The 13073-nt window shown below is 38.7% G+C and overlaps 2 protein-coding genes across 2 annotated transcripts in view; one reads left to right on the plus strand and one right to left on the minus strand.

The window, feature by feature from the left end:
* Positions 1–840: 840 nt before the first annotated feature.
* Positions 841–4917, minus strand: IAPP (islet amyloid polypeptide). The gene is made up of 4 exons (XM_069003982.1): positions 4697–4917; positions 4194–4290; positions 3924–4058; positions 841–1301 (listed from the first exon to the last, which is right to left on the minus strand). The coding sequence occupies exons 2-4, from the start codon at positions 4271–4273 to the stop codon at positions 1112–1114; spliced, it is 405 nt and encodes a 134-aa protein (XP_068860083.1). The 5' UTR covers positions 4274–4290; positions 4697–4917; the 3' UTR covers positions 841–1111.
* Positions 4918–6223: 1306 nt separating this feature from the next.
* The window catches only part of LOC138104781 (solute carrier organic anion transporter family member 1A2-like), a 28473-nt gene continuing 21623 nt past the window's right edge, over positions 6224–13073 (plus strand). The window contains exon 1 of the mRNA XM_069003983.1: positions 6224–6265. Coding sequence (XP_068860084.1) covers positions 6242–6265 — 24 coding nt within the window. The 5' untranslated portion in view covers positions 6224–6241. The remainder of the gene's footprint in view (positions 6266–13073) is intronic.

Here is a 13073-nt window from a genome sequence, read left to right on the forward strand (position 1 = left end):
TCAGACAATAGTGAACCCTTCCCTGAGAAAGTGTGGACAAAACAGCCGTTCCTGTGATATAAGATGTCACCTCTATGAAAATTTGCTTAACAATTGAAAGGAAAAAACATATTTTTTAAGCCTGCACTGATTCTGGGCTGAGACAGGAGAAAATAACACTGTCAGATTCTCATTAAGGTCTGCCCATCTGTAAAATAGTTTCCCTGGATTTTGGTAGCAATGTAAGTATGCCAGTGCAAAAAATTACCCAGTTTCTATGATACATTTTGGTTCTTGAACTACTCATTGTTTTTTTCTCTTCCCTTCATTATTTTAGTTCAAGGAAAGGAATACCCAAGGACTGGAGTTTCTGCTAGGTTGTTGTCAGAGCTTTATCTCATTCATATTTAAAAGCACTTATGCTCATTATGCTTACATTTTACTGATACCATCTTAAAGTAACAACTGCAAATCCTTAAAATCCCCTGCTCAGTAGGCACAGAGGTCTGTGCTGCAACACCACTTTTCCTTGATTGATGTATGTTGTAGTGGAAACAGACCAGTCAGTTAACTGCACAATTGTATGATTATGGTGCACAATGCAGCATCTTTTCTCATCGAGCTGTTCCTTCAGTTGTACAAAACAAGATGCTGTAGGTGTTTCAAAACCAAAAGATTCTTCTGTTGTACTTTCATTAGGACATAACTTTTGCTTGCATTCTGATATTTGTTGTTCTTTAATTAAGATGTTTTCTTTCTCTTACCAAACTGTGACTATAAAGACATACACATCATGGATTACCTTTTCAATCCTTTTAATAATAATAATAATAATAATAATAATTATGATTAAAAACCCTGTTGCAATTACTTTTCCATTTATTATCATGATAGATTTTTACAAAGGAATTTTACAAGCACAGATTTTTGGAGTTCTTAATGGAGTTGAAAGAATAGCCTATGCATGTTGTTGTACATGCATAGTGGAATGGTGAACATAAATCACATACCCACATACAGACAGAAAACAAGGCACTGGTAAGACTGTACAAGTAATAAATGACCAAGAGGTTGTTGATACATTAAAAACCGAGATTCTAATGAAAACTATGTCAGCAGCCATCTCAACACCCTAAAGCTGTGCATGGTTCTGGGGTTCTCTGCTTAATAGCCCTGCTGTGTCCCTCTTTCCATATGTGTTGGAGCCCACGTTTGTAGGTGAATAAACCGCGCCAATGCTGTTGCTGGAGCGGACCAGGAAGTCGGCCAAGCGCTGTGTCACACATGTGGCAGTGTTGCATTTCCTCTTCTCCAGCTGGTGACTGCCAAGATGAAACAAAGAGAACCAAGATGAAGTCAAATGATGAGCAATCGAGTGTGCCACTTCTCATAGTCACTTGAGCTCTGCTAACGTGGGAGTTCTTCTAATATGTGCACAAATACAAGAACATTACAATCTTCCCACCACCTACTTTGCGCCTGAAAAAAATCCTTGTGCTGGGTGTTATTATCAGTTTTAATGATGGGGGTTATTGAAATGCAGAGACCTGAACAGTCATATGTCATTTTTATTGATATCCTGCATAGCAGTTTATGACATCTAGAAAACCTGTAATGATAGTATAGGTAAGACACTAAGTGAAAGCAATGACTAAATGTTTAACTTTCAGCTGAACTTCTAAATCTATTTAGAGCTCTTACTGATATCATGAGGATTACTAACATAATGATAATCACTAACATTTATTTAGTTCTCTTGTTCCCACAGAATCATATCCCTCTCTCACTGAAGTGAGTGGTAATATTCCAGTCCACATCAAGTGGATTAAACCCAAAGACTCTTTCTCCCAACTTACATATCATGAGAGGTAGCAGGCATTGCCAGCTTCTGCCAACTTCAGTACCACTTAGGATGGTCTTTAGCTCTGTCCCTCTACCACTTAGCTCTGACTAAACAGAGATTTCATCTACTGAAAATCTGCCCCATCTTTTTTGAAACACCAGCAACTTGAAAGTTCTGTTGTGGTGGGAGAGAACCATTTGCTGAATGATACTTTAAAGAGCATCCATGGAAGAATCCATATCTAAAAAGAACATTCTATCATCTGAACCAACAGACCATTTACAGAACCACATGTAAAACTTATGTAGCATAAGGGGTTTTTTGTAATCGCAATAAAATAGGTCGCTTGAGAGAGCTTGGGTTTTCAAATTTGTTTCTTAGACTGCTGTGTTGTTCCTTCAGACAGAAATACTGGCTTGCTGAGATTGCCTACTGAGTTATTGCTGATTTTCTTGGATGTCTTCATGCTGATATGGCACGAGTTAGATACTAGACTGTGGCTAAAATTTACTGTGAAGAGCAACAATTTCCCAGTTTCAAACTCTGAGCAGTTACCAATACGTTCCTTTGCTTATTGATTATTAAATCTGTCATCTAAAATGTCATATTTGAAGTTATTTGTATTGATGTAAGAATCCAAATGGAACAGCAGCTGTGAAAGGAATGTCTGTATTATACTGGTTCTTCATTAGCAGATGGGCAGCAATTTTTTAAGCAATTAATATATTAAATGTGTAATTGCATTAAAAGAAAATGGTTGGATAGGGCTTGATATAACCTCTCATTGATGTTCATGCGTCTTTCTATTGATTTTAATCAATTCCTTAACATACGAGGTTCAAACAGCAACTGGTTCTCATGGAGATCCTGCTCTGTTTGTGGAGGCAGAATTCTCTATTTCCTTAAAGCTACAAAATCAGGGCCTGATACCCCAAGTTCAAAACTCCAGCCCTTACAGGAAGCTGCTGGGTTTCTGTCTCATGTCTGGCCTGGCTGAACCCACCAACCCTTTTAGCTGTGTGGTCTGGAGCCTTTAAATGAATATATGCTGCCAGGAGAAAATTCACCCAGTGAGACATGGTTCTCAGCCCCAAAAAGGCAGATAAGGCACACCACACTCATGAAAGTGATGCCTTGTGTTTGAGCATTGCAGTTATTTTGGGGGTTTTGTATTTTTTTTTTAAGTGATAGCTGTAAAAATGTGAGAACTTCATTATAAAAATACATCGGAAGGTACAAAAATTGTCATATAATATTATTTTTAATATATGTATTCAGAGAGAGAGGAACAGGCAACTATATACATATGTATTTTCTGAATTTATCCATAACAGAATTGTCATTGAAAGACATTCACTCAAAAACCTGACAAAACTAGATGAACTTGAAGGTCTCTGCCAACCTTGATGATTCTGTGAAAAGTAGAATAGTTCAGTGCTGCTTATCTTTTAGCACAAATTGCAAATACATCTTGAAATGTTTTTTATTCATTAAAAAGTTGCCTGAAATTGAATTTATGAATTTATAAATGAGAATGTATTTCAGACAAGTTAAATTCTATCAGAACCAATTTCTTATTTTCCTTCTTCCCATGATTAAATTCATATTTAATTCTGTGATTAAAAAATTGCTTACTTACCGAAAGCATTTGTACTATAAAATAACTCCATTCTAGCAGAACAGTAGTATTGTTAAGAAGGCTATGTTTTCTTTTTTTTTCCCCTTCAGGGCTTGGAAATCTGACAAAGTTTTAAAAAAAAGAAGGAACTTTCAAAATACACCGTCTTCTCAAGGTAATGTAGTATTTGCAGCCTTTGTAATTTATGAAAGTGTTATAATTGTAAAGTGATTAAATGATTTGCAACTTTGTCCCTGGATTTCACCTTCTACCCTGAATGCTTTGATCTTTATGTTACAGAAAAGCTGATCTTTATGCTTACAGGAAAGCTTAGTAGAAGGATATTTTAATCTCTTTTTTTTTTTTTTTTTTTTTTGAGAAATAACAGCAGAAGCAGAGTCTCAAGTGGCAGTATATCACTGGAACAAAGTTTGCTTCATGATTCAATCTGATATGACTGGAAGAAACAAGGAAAATCAATACCTTTTTGTCTTTGCTGCTGGTTGTTCTGGCATTTCCTCACTAAGTCCTGAGAGTGTATTCTGTGACATTACAGGCAACATCCATCCTTGTCTCTTGGAAGTACTATCAGATAGATCATCAGCCATAGACAGTAATCTTTGAACAACAATAAAATAGTGAGCTTGAAAAACTCTATTTTTGTATTATTTTAGACATAAAAGCAAAAGCAACTCATGCAATAATCCAATCTTTTCCCCTAAAAAGAAATGAACATGATTATTTATTACTCACTTCTCAATAGGTGTAGCTTCCAAACAGCTCAGAGTGACAGAAAGTGCAATGAAGAAAGCTGACAGCTTTAGGTTGCACATCTTTCCTTCCAAACTTTCTGAAAAGAACAATGATTCAAAACTGAAAGCCAACCCAAATACTCTTCAGCATATCCTATTATTGATGCCCATTCTGTCCTAAATCAAGAGCAGCTAGTCTTTTTCACAGGCTAGAGTGAGAAAAATGATCCCCTCAAGTTTAGTGACACAATTCAGTTTCAGAAATACAGCTCTCAGCAGTAAATGCTCGTTTTCCATACAGTAGTTTCAATCCTATCCCTTCTCTCTGGGTTGCATTTCCTGACATATCCCAGTCTCAAATTCTGGTCCCCAGTGCAGTTTACTCTGAAGTTGTCTTAGCCTTTTCCTGAAAAATGCTCTTGATTAATAATAGGGAATATTGTGCTTTTCTAAAGCACATCTGTTGCACTGCAGGTAAAGTAAGAAAAAGGGGAAATTATTTACCTTTTTGTGGTCACGGATCTGACTGGAGAAGCCAGCAAGCCCTCTTGGTTAGCAAGAAGTGTGCATGCAACAATTCCACGCTTGCTTCTAGCTCTGGAGTATCCTTTTCCCTCTTCCTTTCTGGCAAGTAATACGGCTCTTATATATCCTTGACACCTTTCTCAGCTCTGACATCAGGCAGCACAGAGAGACTGTCGTTAATTCCGATCCCTATAGACAGAAAGTGCCCCAGAGAGGAGCAGAGGAAGGTGGGTCATTATTGCACTAGTACATCAGTAAATATTCACCTGGTGTATGCAGAATGCCCTCGTGAAGGTACTGCAACAGCATATTGCACATCAGGAATGTAGCCTCAATTTTACAGCTCTGATAAGCTGCTGAGATAATATTCCCCGTGGGTGTTTTCAAGGGCTAAATAAGGTAACAAAAGTTACAAAGAAAGCCAGAGCAAATGAAACACCAGGCCACTGGTAATCGAAATACAAGAAAACATATCTCAGAAAAGATGGAAAAAGTTAAAGCTGGGGAGGTTTGTTGTAGAATATAGATCAAAAAGAAAAGGTGTCTGAAGGGATAAAAGCGGTATGACGAATAAGGAAAGAGTGAAAGTTATTTAAATTGACAGATAGAGTTTTCATTCAGGGTAACACGGTAGAAATCATGTACATTTTTCAGTCAAGTCTAAATGTGAATGAAAATTCTGTCACTATTAAAGTAAAATCTCATGTTTTACTAACACTGGTGGATTCTTTGTCATGCAAGAAAATTGGCTCAATTAATACTTTTCAGAACGCAAAGACTAGGATTAAAAAGCCAGGAAATGTCAGAATAAAACCACCTGTGCAAATTTATTTCTCTAGTATGCACGGAGTATGGTTCAGGGAAAAATGTACAGGTTTTAATAGACTAAATCCAGTGTTAATGAATCTGACTGCAGATTTCCAAGGATACAACTAGAACCATTTTCCTCTGATTTCAGTGGAAATTAGGCAAATCCCTTTTTTTTTTTTCCTGTCCTGTGTCTCCTTAGTTTCTGCTAGGTACCCCAATGCCTTTGGAAAACAGGTCTTTTAATTATTTATAGAGGCCAAGGTTCTGGCACAAAAGCTGAGCAAAAGTTCTCAGTGATAAGAAGTTACCATGTACATCTTTTCTATTCCCAAGAACAGGAATTAGTTGCTTCAGTGCCAAGTCCATTGCCTTAACTGGAAACCCCCTTCTTTGTTGGTTTAGTCTGTAGTACCAGATTTTCATTGCAATGGCTCAAGTTCCAGTGTTGGCTTGCTTCAGGCATCTGTGCTACTTGAGGTGAATACAGAAGGAATATTTAGCTGGGGGAGTAGCCTCTTAACTTGATTACAACAGTCTGCAAATAAGACTCTAGAAAGTGACAAAATGCTTTGTTTATTGTTGTACATGTTGCTTTGGGGTTTTTGTGTGTAGTTGTTATTTTTTTTTAAGGGGGTGCCACTGCTGGATATTGCTCTCTATTTTTGATATGATCATATACTTCTTTTCACCAGGTTCCTGTTATCCTCTCTCTGGATGGACAGTCCCAGTGTGAGAGAAGTAAGTACAGTGCTTTATCTTCACCATGACAGTAAGTTTCGTGCAACATCTGAAACAAGTTTATCTCTTCAAAGACTCACTGTAGAATTTGACTAGGATGAAATAATATTCTGGTGTTACTTTCACTGTAGCAATTTCACTCCTCTGAAATGAAGGCATGATAAAACCCATTTTACAGAGATAGAATTGTGCTGAAAAGCAATTATACAGATGGGGATTTGGCTGGGGATTGACACCAATATTCACTGCTTGGCTATTGGACTTGAAAATGCCTTGGTGTGCTTTTTCCTGGGTGGAAAGAGATCTGTGTGCCAGTGACACTCAGCAGTGGTCTGTATGCTCAGCCTATGTGAGAGATGTTGTTTCAAGTCCTGAAAAGCAATGGATAGACCAGTTTGTGTTTAAGATTTCAAAAGACTGAATACGCAGAATCTCTTCTGTTTTAAGGCATCTAAGTGAGTGGTTTCTGTATCAAAATTTAATCAAGCTATGGGTTGAGAGAGATAAAATGAAACACCAATTTTCAAATAAATATTGATCCCAAATTCTAACTGCAGCTGTCCTGCAAGTGGACTGGGGGGAGCCACTAATGCTTTGAGAGAAGAAGAGAAAGGCTGCTTCTTGAGTGCATTGTAGAAATGAAAGTAGGCTCATGATGTCCCAGGAGCGTTGCCAGCCTCCTGGGCCACACAGCCTCTTGGCAGAGTCAGCAAGAAGTCTATCCAGCAATTAGTCACATGTAAAGTTAACAAAATTAAGGTATTGCAGCTTCTCTTGCAAGTTTTCTTGAGCAGCAGTAGTGTTTTCCTACACAAACAGGAATGGAATATGAAATTGTGGAATCTCTTTGACAGCAGAACAATTCATAACTCAGATTTTAAGAGGCTGGCACTAAATACTATGCAGTTGGTGCCATTCAGTGAGTGGTTGGAGAGCTATTTTTACCAAAGTTCCTTAACCTTGATCTTAGGAAAAACCTTTTATTACTGTGCATGACAAGTGTTATCAGCCTAAGGAAAAGGAAAATCAAGTGTTCTCATTGAAGAAGTCTGTGATCAATTCTATTCTGAGTAGTTACATGTTCATTTTAGATATTCATACTGGTGTTTAAGTCTCTGTACAAAGATTTGTCTAAAGAATTGTGCCTATAAGAGGGTTAGGTGACACCATAGCTGAAGTTTAAAAACAATCCAGAAGACATATTTTCCCAATGCCCTGGTTCCTTCTGGAAACTACCTACACAATGTCTGGAATTGCAAAATTCTGACCATGCTCTGCACTGGGATGTACTGGCATCAGAGGAACAGGGAACCAGCCTTGTCTCAAGTGTCTGCTGCTTTTATATCCTGAGCAGTGGGATTTGAATGACTAAATGTGAGATGAAGAAGGAGATCATTCTAGTGCCTGTTTCTAATGCAGAGGTCTAAAACAGCTTAGGTGATTTGTGCTTGTTTCTCCTTTTTGCCTACAAAAGAAGCCTTGGGTGACTTGCTCAGGTGCAAATGTTTACACTGTGGGTGTCTAGATGCAAATGAAATTAATTCCATCAGGGATGCTTCAACTCTCCTATGTGCTCAGTGCTTGAGATTTAAGGTTGTCTCTCTCATTCTCACATTTACCTTTTTCTTAGGCTATTCTTGGCACCTGCTGGGCAGCTGGTTCCCACTTTTAATGGCTACTTTTCAATGTCTGAGCTCTAAATTTGCTTAATAATGTTAATAAGACACGTTAAGACTCTTTGTAATGGATGTGGATGTATCTGTCCCATTTGTGAGTGTCAGAGCCATATTACCTGTTGCGGGCACTTCCCCAGCTGCTGTACAGCTGTGTGAGGCAGATGTCTCTGGTAAATTATGCTGCTGCTCAGTTACCAGGAATTAGAAGTGTGTAAATAACTCATGGATTAGTTGGCCTGTTGTATCAAAACAGAAAAAAGTAAGGTTTAGGCATTACCTTGCAATAGGTTTATTTCACTTTTTTGAGTAAACTAGCAATCAGAACAGCAGCAGCATTAATACACATCAGTGTAAATACTACCAGTAATGACACAGAATGGTGCAGGTGTCACAGCTTGCAGCTGTTACCTGAGTTGAGCACAATGTTTAATGCAATTATTTCATGTTTATAGCAATTTTAGTAGCCTTTCATTCCTTTTAAATTAAGCTGCAAACCAAAAGTAAAGCATAAAAAAGAGATTTCATTGACAGTCTCAGCACATCTGAAAAAGCCAAAGTAGCCTACATGGCCAAATGTGAAATCAGAAGACTTCTGCTGTCATTTTATATGTCCTAAAATCCAGGATTGCCATTCATGAACCTGGCTATCAGGACACTATTGTAACAACTGAAAACTATTCGGACCATCAGAGGGAGTGTAAAATCACACCAGACAATTATAATTAGGGACCTTGATTGTTCCCTAAATTTTTACATTTGGATGGCAAGGTCTGAAAATTTTGGCTATAATGCTCTCTTCCCAGTATTTCTTGCTTGGTGCTGTGTTGTTGAATACTACAATGTCTGTACTTTCTGGTGCGTGGAGTGGTAATTTTCTACTGTTAGCACTTAAGCTGTGTGAACTGCTTTGATCAAGTAGTGTTTTGTCAAATATGCTTTTGCTAGCACAACTTTCTTTGTTACTCCTGTTTCATGTGGGCCATTTCAGTGCTGATAAAAATACAAAGAGCTGTTCTTGTTGATCTCAAAACTGATGTTAAACTTGAGGAAGAAATATGTAAGAAGCAGCTGAGAGGTAAGAGGTGGAAAGTTAATAATTTCTCCTCCAGTGGAAAAAAAAGATGAGTCAGAAATGAGTGGTGTCCATCTATGGAATTGACAAGCAAATGGAAAGAAGTAATTTGGGTAGTTAACAGTGTTTTAAACCAACTTTTATGATGCACTTTGTTACTCAGCTCACAGAACAATGATGTAGCCTCAAAGGACTATTGCTAATGATTGCTCTGAGAATGAGGTCAGCAGTTTGTGCTGAATTGGTGCCTATAGCTGGGAATCCTTCAAGCAAGAGAAATAAACTCCATGTTTAGATCAGAAAAGTCAGAACTGACAGCTCAGTGGTGAGTTATAGTTCCAAGTGCCATTCTTATGTACAGTGTATAGAGTTTTAATTGCATCCAACGATTTACCTTTGAATACAACAAAAGGTTTAACTTTTTGATTTTCTTTTCCCCTGTCTCTCCTGCAACCTGTTTCCAGAAGTTAAAAGCAAAAGCAGGACTTCCTTTTGGTTAGCAGTGTCACTCTCAAGGGCTCTAGACAGTGCTAATGGTAAATATGAATATGGAATAGAAATACTGTCCTTTCTTTCTGGTAGCCTAAGCCATCCATTGCTTCCTGCTATGCTAATTCCTATCAGTCACTTTCTATAGCAATTAATGTATAAAAAGGTATTCAGGTTTCAAAGATACTGCTGGAATGTATACATGCCACTACTACAGTAGTATAGGGAGTTCTCTAACACGTGTTGCATTCATGTGTACTTCAAAGCAGGACAAAAAGCCTTGCTAAAAGGAAGGGCAGGGTGACTATATCAAATTATAGAATCACAGAATGGCCTGGGTTGGAAGGGACCTTAAAGATCATTCAGTTCCAACCCCCTGCCATGGGCAGGGACACCTTCCATTATCCCAGGTTGCTCCAAGCCCCATCCAACCTGACCTTGGACATTTCCAGGGATGGGGGGGCCACAGCTTCTGTGGGCAACCTGTGCCACGGCCTCACCACCCTCACAGGGAAGAATTTCGTCCTAATATCCCACCTTAACCTACTCTTTCAGCTTGAAGCCATTCCCCCCTGTCCTGTCATTCCATACTTTTATGAACAGTCTCTCTCCATCTTTCCTGTAGGATCCCTTCAGGCACTGGAAGGCCTAAATTAGGCCACCCCTAAGCTCTTGAATGACAGACTGAAGTCTCTCTAAATGATCCTGTTAGGGAGAAAAGAGAGGAATTAGGCATGTGTAGAAGTGCTGTTTCTGATTTACTAAGTGTAACTATGAGAACTCTCCACCCCTTCTTCCCCACCCCAGCACCTTACATAAAGAGCACAGACATCTGTAGAAGATGCAGTGAGACCAGGAGCCACCCTCCATGCTCCCCAGACTTACTGCACTGCAGGTGAATCACTGGCAAGTACGAAGCAAATGAAATCAGTGACCTTTCTGGGAAACTGCTGGTTTTCGTAAGAATTCTACACAGATTCATGTCAGCCCTTCACCCCTGATGCAGTGCATAACTTCTAACGAAGTTTTCTTTTAAACTATCTCACTTTTAAAAAATCACTTTTTTTTTCTCGGCAAACTGCTGCAAGAGAATGACAATCTGGCTTTGTCTTGAAACACTCCGAGTCTTTTAGATGATGCTGTCTTGACAGCTCTGCTATTAATAGTGGCATTTTCCCTGCTGTTTAAAAAGGAGACTTGTGATGAACTGAGAATCAGTCATGTTCGCAATAATTTTTCACTAAGGGCAGATGCAGTCTATGAGCTTACGTAGGAGAATTTACGTTGACAATACCATGAAACATTAATTAACTTATTTATGGTATGTCATCACACGTAGCTGCAAGATAAGAGATAGCCCTGCTTCAAAAAGAAGTGCAGTAGGGCTGAATTTACAGTGTGCTTGAATCATTGTATGTGTGAGTGTAAGACCTGACCTTTTCATTCTGCTTGGAGATGGGAAAAGACTTAGATAAGCATAGGGAACGTGAATCAGTACATGACATCATCTGTCTACTGTAAGAAGTCATTAACAATTCATTAGAAGTTCAGCATATGCATCTGAAAACAGCTAGTGGATTTTTGGTCTGTTATGGTAGTGTCTTTTATACCAGATATTGCTGTTTCTTTCCATTTAGCAGCAAATCCACTTTTGGCTGAGCTCATCCTTGATAACAGAAATCAGGAATGGTGTGAAAAAGTCAGTACTTAAATGTGAGCTCTCACAAATAATGTGGGAGCTACAAGGGACATGGCTAGTTCAAAAGATGTTGTTTCTTTTCAATAAATTGTTATGGAGCCAAATACCCAGTGAAAATTGAAAGGACTGCATCATTGTGAGGGGAAAAAAATGAGGCTCTGGAACATTTCAGTCATTAACATATTGAAACAATTTCATATTAACACATACTGTGCTAACAAATGATAAAATTTCAATGGGACAAAGTTATAAAGTCACCTTATGAAAACATTTGATTCAGAAAAGAGCCCTGTGCAGAGCAGCAGAGAGGCACAGACTTCAGGAAGTGTCTTTAAAATCCGTAGTTGTTGAATACCTACTGTATATTTAGAGTGGGTATCTTAAACTCTGCTTTTGATTTCAGAGTATTTTCTGTTGCATAAATTATTGTCTACATAGGTAGTCTTTTTAATTATTATTATTTTTCTTGATTTGCAGGATTCCTACATGTTTCCACTCCAGCTAGTGACCATGATTCTCATGACTGTAGGCTTGATTTTGTTAGTTTTCATGGAGTTGCCACAGGCTGCAAATGGCTCATTTCACTTTAGAGAGCTATGACTTTGCCACATACCTGGAGTTGTGTTCATGCTTAGTTGTGTTAAAAATGAGCAATGTTGGCAATGATTTCATGTCTACAGAACATTTCATACCACTTCATGTAAATGAGGGTTTAACACATTCTCAAATTTTTTTAAGATGATGTCATAAGCAGGCATAATCTTCATGGTTTTATGGATCACTACAGCTCACTGCTTCAAGTCATATATCATCCTGCTGCCGTCTATAATACTCATAACAGTTTGTAGAAGTTGAAAAAGCCACTGTTGAAAGAACCATAGAAGTTATCACCATAGAGGTGAGGTATTTTTTATTAGAAAGTCTTAAAGCTACACTGTTATTTGAAGTCCGTATTTTAACTTTCACTGCCAAAAGAGAATGTATATTTCATGCAACTTTAACCTTTCTGAGAAAGAGTATCTGCTTCAGGGGATCCTATGAAAATTTCCCATGTTTTAAAAATGAGATGTTTGCAGCTAGAAAGCCGTGCTCACAGGTGCATGCCAAGCTATGTGCCTGACTCCCAAAAGATCCTGGATCTTCCACTCAGGTGTTTCACACCTTTAGGACTGAGCTAAGTAAAGTGTGCCTAGAAAGGCCAGGAGTATCATCTTTAATCATCTAGCCTGATGATATCTCTGCACACAAAGCATGTTATCACACACCAAAAACCTTGTGGACTTGATGGATAGTGAAAGTGAAATGCTATCAGGTTACATAAACCACTGATTGATGAATCATAGGTAATGTCATTTTTTCAGAGGAAAAGACTCCAGAGTATTGAATGAGAGCTTTGATGGATGGATGCTGCGTTTATTCCTACTGGGTCCCTCGTGGAGACACTTAGGCGGCACTCTCCCAGCACCTACGCGTGCACACAATCTCACCTTCGCAGGTAGTCACGAACAGCCACTCACACACAGAGTCTGTGCACAAATGGGAGACAAAAAGGTGAGATGGGTTCTTTGCATGCAATTCTGAGGCATTTAATGGCAACAACACCCAAAGGGGGCAGAGGCAAGAAGAAACAAAACTGAATGCCCGGGCCACTTTTATCCCAAAAAATCCCAAAGGCAGGCAGAGCATCCAAAACCAATAGTCTGAGGGCTAGGGGGCAGAGGCAAGGTTGAATGACATAACAGGAGCCAATGGGAAAAGGGATGGGAGGGGGGAGAGGGCCAGTGACCAGCAGAAGCTAGACAAAGGGAGAACTTTCTAGCAGTGTTGTAAGGAGAGACCAATTTTAGGGCAACTTGTGGGGTGTAAAGTGGA

Source organism: Aphelocoma coerulescens, chromosome 1A (genome assembly GCF_041296385.1).
Source record: "Aphelocoma coerulescens isolate FSJ_1873_10779 chromosome 1A, UR_Acoe_1.0, whole genome shotgun sequence".
NCBI classification, from domain to species: Eukaryota; Metazoa; Chordata; class Aves; order Passeriformes; family Corvidae; genus Aphelocoma; species Aphelocoma coerulescens.